The 22,778-nt window shown below is 40.8% G+C and overlaps 1 protein-coding gene across 2 annotated transcripts in view; it reads right to left on the bottom strand.

The window, feature by feature from the left end:
- rsrc1 (arginine/serine-rich coiled-coil 1) overlaps positions 1–22,778 on the bottom strand; it is a 120,792-nt gene that overhangs the window by 41,932 nt on the left and 56,082 nt on the right. For both annotated transcript variants that reach the window (XM_022196110.2, XM_022196109.2), the window contains exon 6: positions 19,015–19,066. In XM_022196110.2, the coding sequence (XP_022051802.2) occupies positions 19,015–19,066 (52 nt within the window). The remainder of the gene's footprint in view (positions 1–19,014; positions 19,067–22,778) is intronic.

The following is a 22,778-nucleotide window of genomic DNA, read 5'->3' as shown; positions in this document are numbered from 1 at the left end:
AAATCCCTGCTGTAATTCCCCAAACTGTAATCCACTGGGTTTAATGGTGTGTGTGTGTGTGTGTGTGGATTATACATTTATCATCAGTGCTCATCCCTGCTCTCATACTAGTATGTGTGTGCGTATGTGTGTGTGTTGATGTGGAGAAAAGCCAGCTTGTATTGAAGGCCCAACAATGCCGGCAGAGGGATTTAATCCCTCGCTCTCCATCATATAACCACATATCTTGGCCAATTCAGAATAACAACTAGCCTATTCACTGTGGCTGATCCCACCGATTAGCCCTGATCTGGAGACAACCCCCAACACATACACACACACACACACACTCTGTCTCCCCCTCACCTCTAACACTTGTCAAACACACAGCACATTTTTGTCAATATTGAGGATCCCCTTGCTACTGTGTGCCCATCACTCTCTCACGACTCATCTGTTAGTGAACTGGTTCCAGCCGCAGTAATCAAGACTCCCCTAAGCTGGTGTAAGTCCATAACCTCCATCAACGCAAGGTCAAAGGTCATACCTGGGTTTGTAAAAGCCTGGCAGGTTTTAACTCAGAATGGTGATTTGAAGGTCTGTCACAAGATTACACATTTAATTCACCAGTGCAGCACAACTAATCTAAGATGTACAGATTGCATATAGATCACACTCATGTTCCTGCTCTCTCTCGCGCACACAAACAGGAAGTTAAAAGTAACCAGCAAACCAGAAGTTGAGAGTAAGGCAGAGCTGAGTATTTTATACGAGGATATTTCTACAGATGACATCCAGGTTAACCAACATCTGTCAGACACATCCTCTACAAGTGTGTGTATGTACAGTTAACATTTTCTACACACAGTCTAATTTGCAGTAAGGATGCAACAGTATGAAATAAAGTATGTAAGTCACTAAACTGCAGCCAGGTGATTTGATCAGATACTGAAAAACATGGAAGTTGCTCAGTGACCCGAGGAGAGGTCACAGGTCAGCCATTACCTGCAGGTCTACTGTGTTTTGCAGTCGTCAAGTTGAAGGTAATTAGATCCACCTGGCTAGCCTAACCTAATACAACAATCCTGGAATAAATCCTAACTTTATGAAAGGTGTAAAGATCAGCTTTTGGTAAAACTGTTGGTTCAGGGAAGTGTGGATTTAGCTGTACGAAGGCTGCAGTTTGCGGTGCTGCTGAACTGTATTGCAATATATAGAGTAGCGTTTCTGATTTTTAGTCTATCCTCACTCACAAGACTTTTTGGGCCATTTTCATGCCTTTATTTTGTAGTGGCACTATAGACAGATAAAAAATGTTGAGAAGGTAAAGAGGGAAATGACATGCAGTGAATGGTCCCCAGAGGAAATCGAACCAGTGGACTCGCTGCTCAGGGCAAGTGTACTCATGTGTTATGTGCCCCAAACAATCAGCCTATCAGGTCACACCGGTGAAGCCAACATTTATCCCTGAAAACCTGCCAAAAAGCCATTGAACATAAAAAAAAACAAACGATGTCAACATTTCAAATTTGTGTCTGACTGCAGTAATTACTTCCAGGACTAAAGACAATGATAAGAGACAATGCATGAAAACCTTTATCCAGGATTAGGCTGTATGCAGAGCAACAGTAATAATACAGAAACATCCAGAACGGCATTGAAGACTTAAAAATTTGCAAGTGCACATTCTTGGATCATTTGCAACATCAGTATATTTTTAGTCTTTACCTTACGACTGTTGCAAGAAAAGGTAAAGCTGACTATCTAGAAAAGAACACTTCCTGAAGAATATACCAAACCACTGTGCAGTGTTTTGGCATTTGGTAACCCTTCATACGCATTGACCTAGTCTTCAGTTATCTGAACCAATACAGGCGCTCAACAAGAAGCCCCAAGCATTTTCTGTCAGTCACAGGGCACGTTTTTCTTCCTTTAGTTAGGCGATATTAGGTTCTACTGTAAAAAGGAATTACATGAGCATTGAGGGATTTTTGTACTTTTAGGCTTCCTTGCTTCAAGTTAGGGAAAAATGTCTCCGCACATGATGGTACAACAAACGCATGAGATGAGAGCTCAACTTGAATCAAAGTGAAAACCTGATTAAAACCCTGAATAAAGTCATTCAATATGAAATGTTGTATTGAACAAATGATTCCATTCACATTATTTATATGTTACAGGTCACCAAAACAAGACGATGTGCATTTGATTCAAGTTAAACTACCATGTTTGAATTTTTTAAAAACTATCCCCAGCAGGCTTTAAACCAAAGCAGTCCAGTACAAGCATCCCTGGCCGATGTGACCTCTCAGGTATGCAACTGTCACTAAAACCACTGCACCACTTGTGGATTTTGAATGTGGCCTCTAGATAGCTAAAACATGGCCATAATGCTGCAGATCAAGATTACTTTACTCTGAGCATGAACAGAGCCGAACGCATCAATCTTCGCGCTGGAGTCTGCAGCCCGGATTGGCTTCGGCTTTGTCCGCTGGCTCTAAAAAGACATGAATCAAACTGAGGGAGACAGATTAGCCTTTGGTAACAAGGGATAATGTTCAAGACATCAGAAAAACATACTTTCACCATCAGCAGATACAGGCCCGGACATCTTTCTTTTAAGCTAACACACACTAATTCATGGCGCACAGACACTCACACTAATGTACATAAAAATGAACATGTGAACTGAACATGTGTCCTGCAGATGTAGCAGCTATGAACAAGGCCCTGTTCTCTGTGTGTATATGAGAAAGAAAGAGACTAAAAGAAACATAGAGAGACAAGAAATACCTGAAGAATGCAAATATATGAGGGGAAGAAAGAAGAGAAATTAAATGAACATTAATTCTCCCATAACAATTCCTTCTTTTTTGGTACAAGGAGATGAAAGAGGAACAATGTACTTTCTGATATTTATTTCTACTTAAACACACGGCTGGGGCTCTGGTCTGGTAGACGGGGGCCCGAGTTGGGAGGATACCGGTACCCAGGGGCCCCCTTTTTTGCCTGGTTTACTAATTAGGCAGAAATATGCAAGATTGAGCCAATGGAGGATTAATTAACTGTTTATTTCTCTTCACTCCTCTATTGGAACCACTCGATCTGGGAAGAGGGATGTAGAGGAAGAGAGGAAGAAAGGAGTGTGTTGGGTGTGGCATCTTGGACAAATGAGCAATTTAGATGGATGTAAATGTGTGTGTGGCCTATTGTAAATAATGTGGCAGCGCTGCCTTTTTGAATGAGTGTGGGTGGATGTCTCTGTCATCAGCCACACAGAGGAGAGCTGTTCTAGTTGTTATGTCTGAGTGTGGATTGCAAATGTAATGCTAAGACTACGAGACCAAAGCATGAGGAAACGGAGGAGGAGTTGCAGGGTGGAAGGAATAGTGGAAGATGATGAGTGAAGGAGTAGATAATAAAAGGGAAGGAAGAAAGGAGGACAAGTGAATGTATGGGCTGGAAAAAAGTGAGGAGAAAAAGTGAGTGATACAGATGATTAGAAAGGGTAGACAGAAGCATGTACGAGGAAAGAGAAGAGAGAAATAATAAGCTGAGTGTGTGTGTCAGTTGGGATGGGGTAACAGCACAATCTGTACGAAATTAGGACTCCATTAGAAGTTTAAAACAACTCATGACTTCCATCTGTTCCTGAGGCCTGGAACGTGAGATTGGAGACGACAGGTGTCTAAATGTTTATCAGCCGCGCTGCGTTTATTCCTGTGTCTCTGAGTTAGAAGGAAAAATGACCCACACTAATCTAATTCAAACTAACATTCACTTTGAAAAGTTGCTGGTGTGGCAGGAATAAAACACATGCTGTTCAAAACCATTGGAGTCAGTGCAGTATGCGGCTCGGCATGTGGAGTTTAACTCTTCAGTCCCAGGAGGATGAACACAAATGTAAGCACGTGCATGCACACACCGTGTTGCATCGGCCTTACAAAAGGGGGCCGTGCAGCTAGCGCTAAGAGTCAGGGCGTTAAATATATGTTGAAGGCCAATTAATTCCAGATTTGAAAACAGCAATATTTCATTAGTAATCAGAAGAATAATTAGGTATTCCTGTCCAGAGCCTTTGGCTACTAGCATTCAATTATATCTTAAAAGCCAGAGACAAGAAAGAAGATGATACTGTGGCTCTAGGTGATCCTTAAACTCTCGAACTTGGTGAGTCAGCACGTCTTTTGTGACAACGCATTTTATTATTCACGATCCAAATCATGTTAGCCAAAAGCAAATTGGTTATGAGTAATTTGAAAAGTACTGCAAGTAAAAATCAGGAACATAATCAAAGAACCAAAATAACAGTCGACTGGTATTTAGGTGTCAAATTTAGAGTTCATTATGACCAGGCAGAGTTTAATACACTGGACCAGTGTTAAATAATTAGGAATACAAAAAAAGGTTACTATATTGTATTAATGTTACAGAAATAAACAGACCCAATCAGAATGCCAATACACCGAATCAGAATGCCAATGAATACAAGAAAATTTGAGATTATTAGTATGTTTAAAACTTACTTCAAACAAAATGTTAAACAGGCTAAGAAATAATATTTCACTTTGCTGGGCTTCCCAACTCTCATGCTTTTAGCGTGCCCAAAAAAATACCAACATTGACCCACAAGCATTGTAAACAGCACAAAAACCATAGTTGAGGTGTATTTATGGACCTGGAAAAAAAGAAGCAAATTTGTTTACTACGCTACTGAAATTATCCCTGACATGGAGACAGGAATGAACAGGATTTATCAGGAACTCACACTGTGTACTTTTGATCACAACAGAGAGGTGAGTTAGCTGCACACAGACACAGACACAGACTGGTTCATTAAAGTAGAAACTATTTTTCTGTCAGGTAAAGTGTTTTATTTCAGAAATTCTCAGCAGTATATTTGTAGCAGTGACATTATTGTGCATATGCATGCTTCTTATATAGAACGTGGCCTCTCTACACATTAAACTACCACAAAATGACAACATTTAACTTAAAAATACTTTTATAGGGTACCATAATTTAACATTGCACATGAATTTTCAATGCTTTACTAGATAAACTAATAAAAGATGTTATCTACACAGTACACTTCAGACTATAAGTCTTTGATTTGAGTTTGTTTATATCAATATTGAAAGAACTGAGGTTGAGATATAGTCCTTCTAACACAATGACACTTGGCGAATAATGTTTCTTGGGCAGGCGTGTGTCACTTCAGCATTAATTCATAGAAAAAAAAAGCATGTTGGTGAGGGCTCAGTAAAAGTTGTCAATTATATTAAGATAAAATTGTATGTATATATGTGGGGGAAAGGGTGATTAAGCAAGTAAACTTTAAAGCAATGAGGCTCAAAAAAGCAGAAATGAACAAGTGAAATAATTCATTTAGTTGGTTTGCAAAATAAGTTAGGTGTGCACAGAAAAAAAAGTGTAAAGCCTGTCTTGTGGAAGAGCAGAAAACCATTTTCATGGTGCAGAAAACTCCCTTTGTGAGTACATAGTGAGAGCATAAACATCTCCAGGATGTAGGCGTAGGTGTTTATTTCTCCTTATGTATATATATTAACTTATATCATATCAGCAGGTGGCTACCAAATTTAATAGTCAGTGGTGTTATAAACATATTGGTATATGTTTCGGCATAGCAGTTCCTGATTGGTTTGCTCAAGTAAGCAAAAATTTTATATTTAAAACAAGACGACATGGTCATCAATATCCACCGCCACATGTGATGTCTATGAGTCTACATCCAAAATAGTGATCAAGGGCCATAACTCTGTTAAATATTATCACACAGGTCTCATTTAGTGTGAAGCTACACACTAAATTTCGTAATCCTAGCTGTAATAGTTTCTGAGAAAAGCTGTCCCCTTCATCTCGGACGGACGCACGGACGAATGAACAGACGGACGGACGGACGGACGGACGCATGGAAGCACGGACGGACGGAGGCCAAACCTATATCCCCCTTTTCCACTTCATGGAGGCGGGGGACAATAACACTAACAAACATTCGAAGCCTCTATAATGCAAGAAATACTCACCTAATTAATCTGGCATTGCAATAAGTTTTCTTCCAAAAATGAAAATAAAGCAGAAAAATATGATAATCAACTGAAAACCTTTTAAACCTGGAAAACATTGTGTATAGATTTTTAAAAAGACAATAATTCACCTTATTTCTGTTTAGCAGTTATCGTCGTGTGGTAGACATTGAATTATTAGGTTTATCCTAAAGACAGTCGTAATCTGAATCCTCAAGAGAGTGACAGACTTTTGGGAAGTAAATGAAGCAAAGAACATCTAATGTTAGAGTTTAGTTTGACATCATTAAACGGGTCTTGAATCTGGACTTCAACATTAATGCCTGTGACAACCTTCTCATTTCTCAGCCCTATTACATCAACTCAAGTTATTCTAACAGAATTTGCCAGAAGACATCAGCCTGCATCATAAAATCTACCAACTATATTATAATCTTCATCTGCCCGCCATTAACCCCTACCTTTTCTGAAACTGTAAATCAGTCCCGTTTCTTGTTCCACCTCCACACTTCACCCCCTGGGGGAAGCTATCACTCACTGTTGAGGTATTTTACACAGATTTGTTGCCAATTTGTTGCTTTCCAGTGGAAAAGTAAATGTAATAATGAGGGGGGAGAAATTCATTAAACATGTGTATGAAATACTTTTCAAGTGCAAGAGGAAGATTCATGGGGATGTTCATGCAGCGCATAATCATGCCTCCGTCTGCTCAGCCTGCAATGACATAAAACATTTAATCTGGGATGAACACTTTCTGTTGCTTTCTCTCGCTCTCTCTCTTTGGACCCTCTCCCTCTAAACACCACCACTCCTCTCACCCCCCCCTCTATCTTCCTTTCTCTCTCTCGAGATCTTTCTCTGTGACTGCCAGAAACCACAATCATAAAATTATTAAAATGCTGTTTGGCTGCCATTAATCAGTGGTGGTGATAAATCCTCGTGTGGGAAGTGACAGAGCATTAGTCACATACCTCTTGGCCTCAAAGACAGAGAGTAATGAGGCACGAGTCGGACCGGGTCAATCATAAACTCATCAAATGCGTCATTTAATTTCTTCATTTAGACAAACACAATTTGTTTATGGGAAAGATATCAGGTGTTGTGGAATGAGAAACGGCGCTGAAACGCTGGTACATTAATCAGGGCTTGATTACACGCGACTCTGCGGTTGTTTATCCTAATTTCATTCATTTCCATCAACAAAGCAAACACAGACGAACACAGCCATTAGTGATGGTTGGGGATGGCACAATTACAGCCTCGTATTAAATAAAGTGATGATGAATGGTCCAATACAAACTAAAACAAAGGGGTTTTTATTACTTCAATTCCATCCCAGCCTTCCCTTCCTGTGTGTGTCTGTGAAGCCTTGCCGGTGTGAAAGGAGAGAAGGAGTGTTTCAACTTTACAACTAAAGGCGGACATATTGATGAGAGAAAAAGGGGAGAAAAAAAACGAAAAAAGGAAAACTTTGAGAGAAGTAGTGATTCCTTTGAAATGACAGTTAGTTACATATGATAGCAAAAGGCGCCTTATAAATGAAACCTTCTGTTTAGTTACATTTCTAATTGAAATCAGTGGGTGAGCTCGTTACAGAAGCAGCGGAACACGTGACAGTAACACACAGAAACGCACATATAATCCATTTACCGACAAACACAAACACTACTGCAGTATACACAAACACTGGGTTGCACGAGTACCCCCACACACCCCCCACAGAAGCTGATAAAGATGAAAAAACTAACAGCAAAGTCAGATATTTTTCTTGATCATGTAAAGCTTCAAGAACCTAACCAGCGTGTTTGCAGCCTGTTGATGCAGTCTAGCAAGCAGGCAACAAAACCGCACGGGGTGTCCGCGTTTTTCTCCAATACCACTGACTGTGAACCATAACAACACCCAACACTGCCTTAAACTGAGATGTGAAATTAACCATGTGTAATTGTACAATGATAGTCATTTCCATGTTCAGAAGTACAAACAAGTGAGGGTTAAAAAAGGTGTGAACTTTGCATATGTAGAGAAAATCTGCGACAACTATAGGGATCCAAAGAGGAGCTGTTCAAAGCCGTCTGCTTAACTTCTCATTTCTAGTTATTAGTCGTTTATTTGCAGCTGACTGAAAACTAATTCTAACAGCCATTAAGGGGTAAAACAACCCGGCTTAAAAAGGAGCAGATGTGGAGGCTGAATACAGCAACAAGACAGAAACAAGGCGACAACAAGAAAGAAAAACTTTGTTGGAAATCAGCTCTGACCAGAGAATGTTTATCCTCATGCTGTCAGTCCTTTGAATGCCATTTTGCAAATGTTACACACAAATGTTACCAACCGAGTTGGCATTATCACAACCAAAACACCCGCAGACGACTCTGGACTTACTCTAACTTATGAAATTGAGGAGCAGGTTTGTGCTGCATAAATGTTGACATATCAGAGGTGGGCTACACAGTCGGCTACATATATTTCTATAAGATTATTTATCAGTGTTATTGATAATCATTCTGGACTGCTATTGCATTTAATCTTACAGACAGTCTAAAAAATTGCAATCAAATTTTGATTACAAATGGTGAAGAGTTTGCATCTCTGGACAATATAAATCAATCATTGCATTCAATGATTTTTACACCGCAACAATTTGGACACCATTTTTCCTGTCTACACTTTGATTACTTTGCAGATTAAACAATATAATGTGTTTGTTCGTGAGTTTTAAAGTTGCTGATAGGCGGATTCTGTAATGCTTCTCCTTGTTCTCAGTCCTTGTGCTAAGCTAAGCTACCTGTCTGCTGTGTGCAGAATTGTATAACACGAGTGTGGCGTCTATCCTCTCCTCCGCTTGTGAATTTATATGAAGAACACCTATATATCAGTCACACACACATTCATGTATCAACGGTTGTGGAGCTACCATACATGGACCTGCTCAGTTTGGAGTTTTGTATTTTCTTAAGGGACATTTTGATGTGCTTTAGAAGAAATTAAACCATCAATCTTTTGATTTCTCACACTACTACCTGAAGATGTGTCATCATATACCTACCAGTTTTAAATCAAGCCTTGGTCTGTTATTCACATGAAACATTGTATGCAATCGCAGGTGTCATGACCACATCATTCATACCATTTCCCTGGATTTACATCAATCATTCAGCGATGCAGCCGAGGACTACATGGAGACACAATGTGTGGTCTTGGACCTGATATTCATGATGAAAATATCCAAATTTGACATTAAAATGTAATAAAAATACAGAATAATTAAATCATTTATTTGGAATCTGAAACCAAACGAGCTTTGGAGCTGTTGATGTCCTTAAACATAATACTCAATCAATTTGATTACCTCAGAAGACATCAGAAGAATCCAAAGGATGACTACATTAAACATTCATCCATTTTTCTCTATCTGTTTATTCATATTCAGGGTCACAGCGGTGTTTGTCCCACCCTGCACTGGACAAAAGGCAGAGAAACATCACCAACAAGCTGCCGGTCTGTCACAGCACACAGTGGCACCTATAAGCATTTGGAATTTCAAATTCACCTCACCTGCATGTGGCCCTTGCTGGGCTGTGTGATGAAACCAGGACACGACGACAAGACAAGCTCAATCTAGTGCCAACTGACTATTTATAGCCCTTTTAAACTGCACAAATAAGCTTTATGAAGTCTGGGCAACAGTCTGACTTCCAAAAGTAACTGGCTATAGTCGTGATGATTCAAGTGTGACCAGCAAGAGAACAAAACCTACAGTAGGATGAGTTTTGTAACTTATATTCATCATTAATTCTGATTCTATTTAGGGATATGTTCCTTATTGACATGAAATAGTCTGTTTCTGTTGAGTTCAGTGAATAAATTCTTCTTGTAGCACATGTGCAACGCCAAACTGAAAAAGGAGCAGCGTATCTCTGTGCAGAAACTCCCTGAGACCAACAATCATGATTAACAACCACGACTACAGTAATAGGCAAAGTGCGATTACATTTCTGGCATAATTATACAGCCCTGGACTTAACATGAAGAATAGTGTGTCAGAGGGTAAAAATTACTCCAAATCATGCAGGCAGAAATGCACAGGTCAACACTTTGCCACAATCCATTTATGTCTAATCCAGGGCCAATGGGAGAGCTCTATCCATTAAGCCCCTGTAGAAATATTCAAACACAAACAGAGGAGACGGTCCAAGTCTAAAACAACCGATAACACAGAACAACTTGCTAAAAGATTCCCATCCTCCGTAGCAAAGATACCGCAGAAATAAAATCTTTTCCAGCAGTACCTTTCACATGGTCAGAATTTCACTAATACTGTTGTTGTACACTGCATTTACTGTTCCCGTCTCATCTTTCTCTGAAGCTCAGCATTCTTTGCATTCAGCCTCCCTCTCAACCCGCTTCCAAAAAGCCTCGAGTGCCTGCCAGCGGTCCAAGGTAATTAAATTACTTAGCAAAGTTTACTTAACAGTAAATGGTTAGCAAAATTTAAGGTGATTGCAAATTTGCTTTCATTCCACTTCAATGGCTGGCCTGTTTAAGGCTCGTCTGCAAATAATTAGCACATACATTTGCATCAAAATCGTTTAAACCATATGTTGCAAAATTATGGAAAGCAGCAAATTAAAAATATTCTTTTACTGTTATGGAAATGTCTACATGTTGAGAGGAGAGAGAGACAGAGAGAGATGGAGGGAGGAGGGAAAGATATCACCATGTGTCTCCAAACAGCAACAACAAGGAGGAGAGAAAAAGGGAGGAGGAGGAAGGAGGGCGCAAAAATGATTCCGTTTGGATTTGAACACACTCATAACGGTCTTTTTCAAGAGCTCACCAGATGCTGTTTGAAATCTGCCCACAGAAGAAAAACAAAGCTTTCTCAATCTCTCACTCTCCTTCTCTTGCTTCGACACATACACTGAATCAGAGAGTTTCCACTAAGTGGCTCTGTCTAGTGGAGTATATATTGTTCCCTAAGGCGAGGCGAGGAAAGTTGTACATTAATTTGACAAGCACTTTTGACAAGCTAGACCTTCAAAATCAGAAAAGAAATGACAGCTATGACTGAAGTAAGAATAACTCAAAAATAAATGAAAACATGAGATCTAGCAACAGTTTATTTCTGCATCAGATATATTTCATCTTATTATATACATTAGAGCTGCAACTAATAATTATTTTCTCAGCTACTCCACCAACTGCTTGGTCAGTGAAGATAGACTGAATGGCCTAAAATAATTATTCAGTTATTAAGACAAGTGGCAATTTTCTGTTGACCTGCCAATCAATTAATCATTTTAGTTCTTGCTGATTGTCTTGTTTTAATTCAGAATACCAATAACAGTTATTTGCATTATTTATAATTGTAATTATTGTTTTCTAAAATGGTTTGCCATGAAGTGTCAGAAAGTGGTGAAAAGTGTCAAATATATGGCATTTAAAAACATAAAGGAAAAGAAAATGAGTCAAAAGTCAGATTTCCACTTAAAATTACAATAGTTTGTGTAATTTTCTGTTGATTAACTAATTAATTAACTGCCAAAGCTTTAATTATTTTGTTCTGTATATATTAAACCAATATTGTCACACACACAGCAATTAGTACAGTGTATGCTTCTGTTTTCTACAAAAGCCTGCCAATACAAGAAAACACAAACAAGGTGAACCCGTAAGAACAGAAACACATCATGAAGAGTGCTCAAGGTGACAAATAAACAGAGAAGATAAAACACGGCAATACAGAAAATGGAAGAAGACAAACAAACCCAACCCACAGCCCTACTCTGCGGTCACTCCAGACTGATTCTCTAATAGCTCTCTGATAAAACGTGACAGTCATAATTCACACTGATAAGGATTTATTTGAGAGAAGCAAAGAAGGAGGTGCCAAACGTCCCTGTAGTCCTCAGGTTTGTGCCTCAAAGCAAACGTGATGCTTTTCATGGTGGAGCTTCTGCAGTGTTTTCCAGCGTTGTAATAGAATTTCACTGCAGCTCTAATTTTAAAGTAAAATTTGCAGAACTGTTCCTGTTACGTGTATCGCAGGTAAAGCACTGAAGGGTGAAGGGAGAGGATATCACGAACTTACTACATCAAAGAGAAAACCAGAGCGCAGCAGGATCTGTGTTTATTATACCCATAAAACAAACCAAAAATCAATTGCACATAAACCGGTGATCCATGCAGCCCTATAAGGTCACCGTCTGCCATTGACAGACACCTCTAAACTGAAAGACTTACTGAAGGAAAAAAAGATATCTACTTGCAGGTAGAGAGGACCACAGAGATCCACTTCAAACAAATCTTATCTTTAAACTCACATGCTACTTTACAGCAGACTTCTTTTGAGAGGGTCAGAGCAACAGCTCGAGGCGAAGGGTTCTTACTATGAGGTATGGCTCTCTAACTGAGCTCGACAAACCCTTCCATCCATCCATCCACCCCTCGCATCTGAAGGTCAGTCGGTCTGCCAACAGTGTCAATCGCCTACAAGTGAGCGTCTGGGGCAGTGTGTTAAAATCTTATTCAGGTATTTGGATCTTGTGTAAGTGGAGCCCACACACTCTCTCTCTTCCTCCCTCCTTCTCTCTGCGAGACATAATTACGAGTGTTGACTGGAACAGTGAGGTAATGGCACATAAATCCAACTGATCAATGGTTACTGAGACTAAATTACAGGACACCCCTGTGTCATTATCCTCCCAAAGGACAACAGGAGACACATTCCTGCACAGATGCAAAGGGGATTTCTGCTGCAGTTGCGTAATTGTTTTGTTTATTTGAAAGTAACAGAAGCTATGCTGTTATATATTTTGAGTTTTATGCCTGAATGTCTCACACAAAAAGGAAACCACAATATTTAGCAAGCTACAATCCTGCTGACCTGGAAGCATCTCTCCTGATAAGTTGAAAACTTGCTTTAAAGAGAGTTGCAGTGCAAAAATAAGCTTTATACATTAAACTATGTAAGTCATTATTCGCTGTTTATGAGCATGCATTTTTTTCAACACTGTCTGATCTTAAAATCAGAAAATCTAAATTCAAAAGCAGTGATGTTGCACCATAAATTAGTACATCAAAAAAAGAGGAATCCCTCTGCCTTATGAGGAAATTGTCACATTCTTTGAAAATCTATCATGCCAAGTTGTTTACCATGTTTTAGCTCAAAAATCCCCCGCTCTCATTACAGTCCACTGCAGTCGCAGTAAAGTGGCGTTCTGCTGCTGTTTCAATAACACATTTAACAAGAGACAGAGCACGTAGTTTGTAGTTATTACTGAGTAATTCCTTTGTGTTTTTACATGGAAATTCCCCTTTGAAACTGGTGTTTGTGACCATCACCTTAGTCATGTCACACAGAAATGCAGGTGCCACAACCAGAGTGACAGCAATTTGACAAAGATGGATACCGTGCCATTACTGTAATTCACTTGATAACAAATCTTGTGCTTAATTCCACTGATTATTTCCAAATATTAGGAGGTGACAGTAAAATTAGAGTGGGCAAAATGCAAAAAAAATATAAAGGACAGCGAGTTTATGAAGAAAATAATATTCACTTGGAGAAAAAAACAACTTGGGTCATGTAAAGAATGAGGTCTTGTCTCAGTCTCCCCATCCCCGTCACCTCTTATCCTCACAGAACAAAGGGCGGCAGCCTCCTAAATGTGGCGCATTAGCCCTTTAGTTCCAGAGGGGGTAAGGTGACACCCTCCATGTATGTGGTCTGTTCAGCACACATCTGTCAGGGCCTAAGGGGGTGGGCTGGGGTGGTGGTGGGGGGAATAACGGGAACTAGAAGCACAAGGAAGACGGAGGCAAAAAAAAGCAGAAACCTCCAGAGAAAGGCTGTGAGAGTGTGTGTGTGTGTGTGTGTGTCTTGAGGACCCCTGCTGCGACAGAGAAGCCTAATACCCTGTATTTACTGTGGAAGAATTAGTCCTACTGCATGATGCTGCTAAGCTTGGCTGATCAGGCAACACTTTGCTTCTTTATGTCTGTCACTCAAGAAAAGAGCAGATGTAAACAGACAGAAAAACAAACACACACAAACAGGAGAGACACGCTCCAACAGGTTCACAGAAAAACATGCACTATCACTGGAGAAAAGGCAGAGAAATGTCTGTCAGGTTTAAAAACTAAAACCAATGTGGGTTGTTGTTCGACTACGGCACATTTTTCTTGCCTGTCTCTCCTCCCAAATGTCGTTAAATGCCAGAAAAACATTTACAAATAGAGGACTTAAACGGACATGTACAGATACTGATGATGAAATTCATGACGAGTTTAATGTCAAACACCAATAAAAGTAATGATCCATCACCCAAACTAATATGGATGTATATGCAACACTTTCACTACAAGCTGAATATGAGTCACTGTTGCTGAAATCATGGTACAGATAAATTAGCTTAAATAATATTCAAACAAGAGAGTTTTTTTTCTAAGCGCAGCTTCAAAAAAACAACAAACTAATGACACCAACATTTGCTTAAGTGGACATGAGCAAGCACAGATGCCCATTATATTTAACAACCAGATGACAACAAACACAAAAAAAATCAAATCAAACTGACGTCTTTATATTGCTGAATATCTACTCTATATTACACCTCTTAAAGCATGTTGGAAGAGGTAATAAAATACATCTACCACATTCATTCACTTGAAATTACAGAAAATGTAAACCAATATGTCCTCTATATAACTGACTCAAAACCATAAATTAGACAACTTTTCCTTCGATCAGCTCTAGCTAGGTGTCAGACCAACAGAAGAAGTTAATTCAGATCAGTGAGACCCTTCCAAGTTCAAGCCTCTGATGAGATCTTAAGGATTGTTTGTTTTGCTGCTGTCAAAGGTTCCAATAGGGAGAAGAAGGAGGTTTTGATGACCCCTGGCCCTCAGGTCCTAAGTGGGTGTTCTGCAAACACTCCCTATTGACATGTGGATAAGGAGAGGCCCGCTGCTGCACACAGTACTTTGCTCATTTGAGTGGAAATGGACACTGCTATGAAAAGAGCCAAGAACCAAGCAAGTGGCTGAAAAGATAAGGGTATATGCAACAATGCTGTGGCTGCTGTGTGTGTGCGTGAAAATATATAGGAACGAAAGAACGTACTTTCTTTTGAGTGCTTTGGTTGTGCAAAACAGGAAGACTGCTATAGCAAAGTACATGTATGGTAAAGTGTGATGTATGCGAGTATCCAGTACATGTCATGATATGTGCAGATGAAGCTAGGCACGAGAAATGCACTTTAAGAACATCTGACAACAAGAAACTGTGGTAATGAAAAACTATGGAAAAAGTCATATAAAGTGGCACATAACCTGTACACGGTCCAACTAAATATAGCTGAACCTCCTCTGCCATGACAACCTGTGAAGGAGACTTCCCTGTAATCTAGCCAACACTGGCTCTGATAAGACAGTCAGGACCAAAAACAAAAGCACAGAAAAATGTAAAGAATAAATACTCTATGTTGTATATGAGTGCTCTTTGATTTTGTGGCCATCTTTGACAGACAAGTATTTCAGATGAAAGTTTTTCTCCTTACAATATATGCATTTTATACTTGAGGCATGTCCTGACAGCAGTAAAGCCTGTTTTAAATCTCTGAACCCAAAGCAGTTTCAGAGCATTTTTTCTTTCTGTGGGCTCATTTTTCACCACAATAAAAAGTCCTCCACCTCTGTGGAAACAGCACAAGCAGAATTAGAAGTACAAAGACCTCAAAAATGTTTTTTTTACGCAGCAAAACAAAGTTATATTGCCGCAGGTCACAGAAAAACAGAATTTCATTTTCTTTGATTTTGTAAAAAAAAAGGAATTAACATGCACAGTACTTTTAAATAACTAATTTTTGTCATGACTGTTGCTTGCAGTTAATGGCTTCTGGTATTTCATGTTTATACACAATTTGGTTTTTGCAAATTGTTCATTTAAGCACCTTTTTAAATCAAGCAATTAGAATCAAGTGTTTTTGATGAAATGAGTCTATTTTAAGCTTTGGTTAATTTTTCATACAGAATGGTGCTTCATGGATGAGTAGTTCAAGGACCATCAGAAAGGTAAAAATCCGATGATTTCTTTAGTTATTATAGTTTCTGGCTCTGATAAAAAGTGCCATTTTGGAGATTTTGGAAAGAAAACATGCCTTTCAAACTTACCTGCTGGTTTTGGGGTTCCGAGGGTTAATAAGAACCCATTCACATAATTATTAAAATAATAAATAATCACATGGTGAAAATGATGAAAATGATCTTATTATTGATGAAATCAATCAGTGAGTTTGCTTGGAAATATGGGTGTGCTGTGTGTGTGCTCTTGATATGTAGGCCAAGTAGGAAGTGACCCATAAACATATCCATCCAGTTCTTTCATTGGGGGCCAGTGTTGCCCTCCTCATCCCTCCCCTACACACACACACACACTAGCGAGCATGTGCGCGCGCAGACACACACACACACACACACACACACACACACACACACACACACACACACACACACACACACACACACACACACACACACACACACACACACACACACACACACACACACACTCTCAAAGCCCCCAGTGAGCGCTAAGCAGGCCAGCGGGCCAGCCGAGGGGCTCATTACAGGTCCACAGAGCCCCCCAACACAAAGGCCTGAGCCGCTTTAGCCATGGGATGATCTGCTCTCTACTGACTAGAGAGAGTCCATAGACGGACAAAAGGAGGGAGGGGAGGGAGGGGATGGGAGAGAAAGAGGTGGAAGAGAGCAGAGCAGAGGAGAGGAGAGGAGAGCCGCGGGCTTTAAGGATGTCAGGAGACCCCGAGAGAGAAAGCCTGGCGGGCGCTCAGAGAGGAACGGAGGGAAGGAGGAGGAGGAAGCTTAAGCTCCACGGCTACGTCAGGACATTAACATTCACACAACCTCCCAACATCTGCTGCTTCCTTCTCGCCCTCCATCCCTATCTCCCTCTGCCCGCTAACAACACTGGAACAAAGACAGTAAGACAGTGAGTGAGCGACAGATAGATGGAGAGGGACAAGAGAAATAAAAATGGTGAGAGCAAGAAGAGATGTGAGCCAGATGAATTTAGATGATTTGGCAGCAAGAGGCTTAGCAGCTGCAGGTTCAGAGGACTTAAAGGGGGGAAAAAAGATATTGCCAATATTTGTAATTACACAAACATGATTTAAATTACCGAGGGCACATAATGGTTACTCTCAAAAATGAGAGAAAGCACCTGAAAACAAGGCAGAGACAAAATGATAAATCAGTCCAAGTACTCAACATAAACTTCTTTATTAAGTTCAAATCTGTTGTCCATTTGTATTTTACTGTAGGTCTTTATGTGTGACATGATCACGAGCAAGGCTTGATACGGGCCGACCTTGGGCTGTACGGTGAAGACGGTCTCTGACTTAGCCATAAACCTGTTTTTTGGAAGCCTCCAGGGAGAGAAGAAAACCAGAGACATGTCCAGCACATTAAACCCTCTCCTTTAGTCCTGTGTCTGGCCCTGGGCCTGCGTCTGCACCAGTCCGGCCCAACGCACTCAAAGCCACATGCTCAATTTTATGATGCTTCACCACCATTAGTATAACACTACCCTCGAGGTGTCTGGGCAAGGAGTGTGGAGGGTATCTGACACGCATAAGAATACATACTAGAGCAAGGAAAAACTTTCATTTCTCTAAACTTGACTGTGAAACAGAAGTTAAATTGTCCTCAGGCTAAAAAAAAACTACAAACTGCACATGTAAACTATCAATCTGAAGTATGATGAAGCATGTAAAATATGCCTGACAAAGTTCAAATCACTGAAATCGCATCAGGGGATGGCAGTGTTGTTCTGTGGCCTACAGTAAGGCAGAACAAGTCTTAAGTGAGGTAAGTATGTGGCTGCTGGGTGCTTTATAGATGATGTATAGATGTCTGGTTCTTTCATATATTTCCTGTGGTGAAATTAGAGCCCTGTTCTGAAGTGCAGTGTGCATGTGTGTGTGTGTGTGTGTGTGTGTGTGTGTGTGTGTGTGTGTGTGTGTGTGTGTGTGTGTGTGTGTGTGCGTGTGTGCATGACTGTAAACACGGAGACATCTTTCTCCACAGTCAATCTCTGCCTGTCACATCTGGCTCGCAACTCTACTCCTCGAATACACACTGGAATATATACACCGTGTGCATGGTGACATCTATGACTTATGTACTGGGAGGAGTGTTTGAAATTAAGCTGCAGTGAATATGGGCCCAGAAGCACTCAAAGTGGAGAGTGTGAGTGTGCATTTGTCTGTGTGTGTGTCGCAGAGCGCTGTAATGTGTGCAGGGAGGGGTGCTGTGAGTCTGTGAGTAGGAACACAACCATGAAACCCGTCCAGGTCCACAGCGGAGCGAACACACATGAGACTGTGGCTCATTCCCAAAACTTCAGGGTTACAGCAGCAGAATGTGGTTAAAGAACTATATTTTAATCCCCAATATATTTTGAAATTCACACATTTCCTCTCAAGTGGTTTTACAATTTGACTTTTGTCATCGAAACAGTAACTACACTAAAAAGGCTTCACAGTGTTGCATTTGAATTTTCATTTTTTATGCACACTGTGTGGTGCACGGGATGTCCCGTTTAGTTGACAGTCAGTGGTGACCTCAATAAATTAACTATAATCGCCATAAAATTATCAGATGTCACAGAAATATAATGAAAATGTAAATATGCTGTAACACTGCATAGCCCCCTTTGATATCACAGAGGTTTATTTGTGAATGAAATCAGATATGGACTAAAAAGGCTCATCAAAATGTAGAAAATATGTGATTTAGCACAGCGAGGTGGACTACAGACTGAGGCTCCACTACACAGTATTTTCGCACACTGCCTTCAAATTCACTAAATGAGTGAGTGGCCACAATTGGCACGTGTCGGGCCATGGCAACAGTTCTGAACCACGCTGTGACAAAAAGAGAAGCGTTATTATCATCCACTTACCTGCAGCCTGCAGGACCATATGCATTCGGACTTTAGCCTGCTCTGCTGGAGTCTGCAGAAAGGGAGGGAAAAAGGGACAAAACATGAAACAGAAAATTAGGCAACCGTAGCAAAGTGATATTTTAATGGGAGTTTGTTATTTTTCTTGGTCAGAAGTCAGGGGCGGCTACAGAATAGCTGGTAGGCAGAGTGTGTTGCTTGAGGGCACGTTAAGCAGGGCAGACACTTGTTGACATAAAGGCTCTCCAAATTGTTCTTTAAAAGGATGATCTAATCATTTACTTTGCTCTTTCCCACCCCGCTGCCTGAGATATCACACAAAGCGCACTTCGTGACAGGACACACAGCCGCCACGCTTACACAACTCCATCTATGAAATCCGGCTCTAAAACAGCTGAGTCCCTTAGGCTAAAATATATTTTACCCATGATAATCTTTAACTGCAACCGTTAGAGTGAATGTTCCCGTAAACTGTCCTCATAGAGCACCAGGGGACAACTTCACCGAGCTACTAGTCTCGTCGTCTGTAAAAACCCTGCTAGTGGAAAAAACAGAAAGCAGCATCTCTGACACACCAGGGAGAATCAATGAGGAAGAGATGAAGAGAAATTTAGAGACAAAGAAAGAGAGAGAGAGAGAGAGAAGTGAGAGGGGAAGAGAGAAAACAAAAGCTGCTGTAACAAGTCTTTGGAGAGTTGGATAAGAGGGCACAGAGAGCACATTTTACAAAGATCACAGCCAAAGACTCAACATATTCCCCTTCCCATGGTGTGTGTGTGTGTGTGTGTGTGTGTGTGTGTGTGTGTGTGTGTGTGTGTGTGTGTGTGTGTGTGTGTGTGCGCATCAGAAACATTTAGTGGGCATGAACGGGGGAGGGTCCTGTGCTTTGACAGCTGTATTGGGAGGCACAGCCTTTTTTTCCTGACATGCCCTCAAAAGGGCCTTGCTGTAATTCCAATATCATTGCTATTAGATTTGAGGGTCTTAATTGTCAAGGAAGAATGATGGTTTCGACAGGGCACGGAGCTATAAAAGGCGAGCACGCTGCAGATTGCTCTCTGAGGTTTTTTTGGCGCCGCTGTGGCAAAGCGGCCCTCGTTACCATGCAGCGGCGGAGACTGTGTGTAGGATTAGAGAGAAATTAAATGCTAATGGGGATGGGATCTGAATCCGCTGCCTGGGAGCATCATTTAGACGACAGGGCCGGGGCGTCGCTGACAGGCAGCGCTTCCTCCGTCTGCCTCCCCCCACCACCTCCTCCTCCTCCACAGACAACCCGGCTCTTCCTCCTACCATTCCATCTCCTGACTCCCCAACCCCACGCACAGCAAAAAATCTGATTTATCAAACTGTAAACTTGTCACTTTGTAAAAACGTCACTTTTCGATGGCAGTCAGGGAAATATAATGACCCCCTTTAATGTAGCGATGTCAGGGTGCTGTATCCTAGATGGAACGCACATCAAGGCTCCGCACAGACACAGACTGAGGCACACTTAATGCAACATGTATGTGTGTGTGTGTGTGTGTGTGTGTGTGTGTGGGTGTGTGTGTGAGCTTCCACGGTAGCAGGTGACACAGTGGATCACACTCACACTGACTGGTGCTGCTCGACAGACAAAATTACCAATCACTTTAACACCGGAGAAGAGCAGGAACACTTGAGGCCTTCATCCACACACAGATTTATGCTCACACATTCATTCACATTCGTGCAGAACTGATTAGGCAACAAATTAGTCTTTTTTTTCCTTCTTTTTTGGTATCTTTGCATTCACTGGGACAGAATAGGGAGGGATTATACACGACTAAATAAAACTGCTGGGCAGGATTTGAACAGTGCTTAATGGCACATGGCTTACAATGACATGGAAATCAGTACTGGTACAACCAGTCACTTAAAGCAATAACACATCACTGCTTAACTATTCTGATCATTGTGTGCTGTGCAATCATCTTTGTTACAGTTTATTACAACGCCCACTCAGTAATTACATTAGCATTTGTTTACATCGGCCTTGAGGCATGTGTTAGTCCATGCATCCTAAATGCACACACACGCACCACCACGCTCCTGCCAGTTCCTTAAGGGGTAATAAAACACTGAATCACACCACTGCTGCTACTGTATGCTGTCTGTCAGGGTTGAAACTCCCAAGTAACTTTCTTTTCTTATGAAATTAACCAGTGAAATCCAAGCTACTATTTCTTAATAACAACAACAACAACAACAACGATTGGATTGTGGCCAGAGGGGTGCAACATGCTTGGTAGTTTTAGCAGCGAGCATCAAAGCTGTTTTCTGCCCAGTGTGATCCTGCATTTGAATTGCCCTTTAAATAAATGCAGAAGGGAAAAAGAGGGAAAAAAAACTATAAAACTAAAAAACTTTGTCTCCTGTCTACAGTGTTAAATAGAAGCTGACAGGATAACAGGCTAATTAATATCAAATTATCATCACAAGTAATGTAAAAGGTACTTAGAAGTCACCTCACAAATAGGCAAACATAATGATACATAACACACAAGTACACACACAGTATTGCATGTTTTTGCTTCCCGACAAACTCTCTATTTTTCACTCTAATTCACACATGCATGCCCGCTCCCTCTGTGTGTAATTCATTAGTAAACAATAAAAAGGCATTAATTGCGCTCCCCAGAGGCAGATCTGTGTTCCCCCCACTGGGAGAGAGGCACCCGCCGCATCTGAAGTGGCTTCGCCCCTCAATTAGAACCGTGCCTTTTCCGACATACACAAACAAACATGAGACACCAGGAGGAGGATTGTGTGATTGTGTGTCTGTGTGTGTTTGTGTAGAGGGTGGTAGTGTGACTTGGAAATGAGCTGTGCTTTTCTTGCAGAGACTTCAGATTATCACACTGTGAGAAAAGGAGGGAAAAACAGACAGAATGGGACAAAAAGATACAACAGGGAGGGAAAAGTTGCTTTTGTTTTCTTCAGAGCTTCGGAACGATTGCAGACAAAAGAGGGGGAGTGTGAAGAAGAGGAAAGGCAAGAAAGAACTTAAATGATGATGAAGAATACAGACACAGAGGGGACCAAAGACAGACAGGATCAGACACAGCTGTCAAATAAGAAGGTTTTAGAAAGAAATATAGAGACTTTTACTATTTAATGGGGTTATGTTACAGAGCCATTCATATGGTAAATGGACTTCACTTATATGCTGCAGCGCTGTTAACCTGAGAACAGAACTAAGTGCTTTACAATACCTCTGATTTACTCACATACACACTGCGATAGTGGCTAAGCTGCTCTCTAAGGAGCTGGACTCGGAACAACTTAAGGTTCTGTGTCTTGCTCAAGGACACTGCAGGCAACAATACCCACCACAAACCCTACAATTAACAGACCTTTACTAAGTGACTCAGTAGTCTTACAGGCAAGAGCATGTTCAAAAGAACTACTTTTTATGACATGTCATCAATCCACGTTGGACATGGAAGAGTTTATACTGTATCAGCCCACGTTGAAAGACAGGATGAAAACTGTTGCTACTAAGAGAAGCTCGAAGCGATGAACACTATGAACCCACGGCTATTTAAGGTTTAAGTCACTACCTTTAGTTGTAGGTTCATATAGTAATCATAAGGTCTGGTCATACATGCTGCCTCTTGTTTTCTCCATTGCAATCCAGGTTATCCAGATCTTTCATCACTGAACATGGTAATGCTTGCAGATTGTTTGCTGTTTTGTAGCTTTCATCACATCCAGTGAATAGAGATTATGAAACGGCAGTG

This window comes from Acanthochromis polyacanthus, chromosome 13 (genome assembly GCF_021347895.1).
Source record: "Acanthochromis polyacanthus isolate Apoly-LR-REF ecotype Palm Island chromosome 13, KAUST_Apoly_ChrSc, whole genome shotgun sequence".
Taxonomy (NCBI): Eukaryota; Metazoa; Chordata; class Actinopteri; family Pomacentridae; genus Acanthochromis; species Acanthochromis polyacanthus.
Note: the sequence above shows the minus strand (reverse complement) of the source record. Positions and strands in the feature narration are given on the sequence as shown.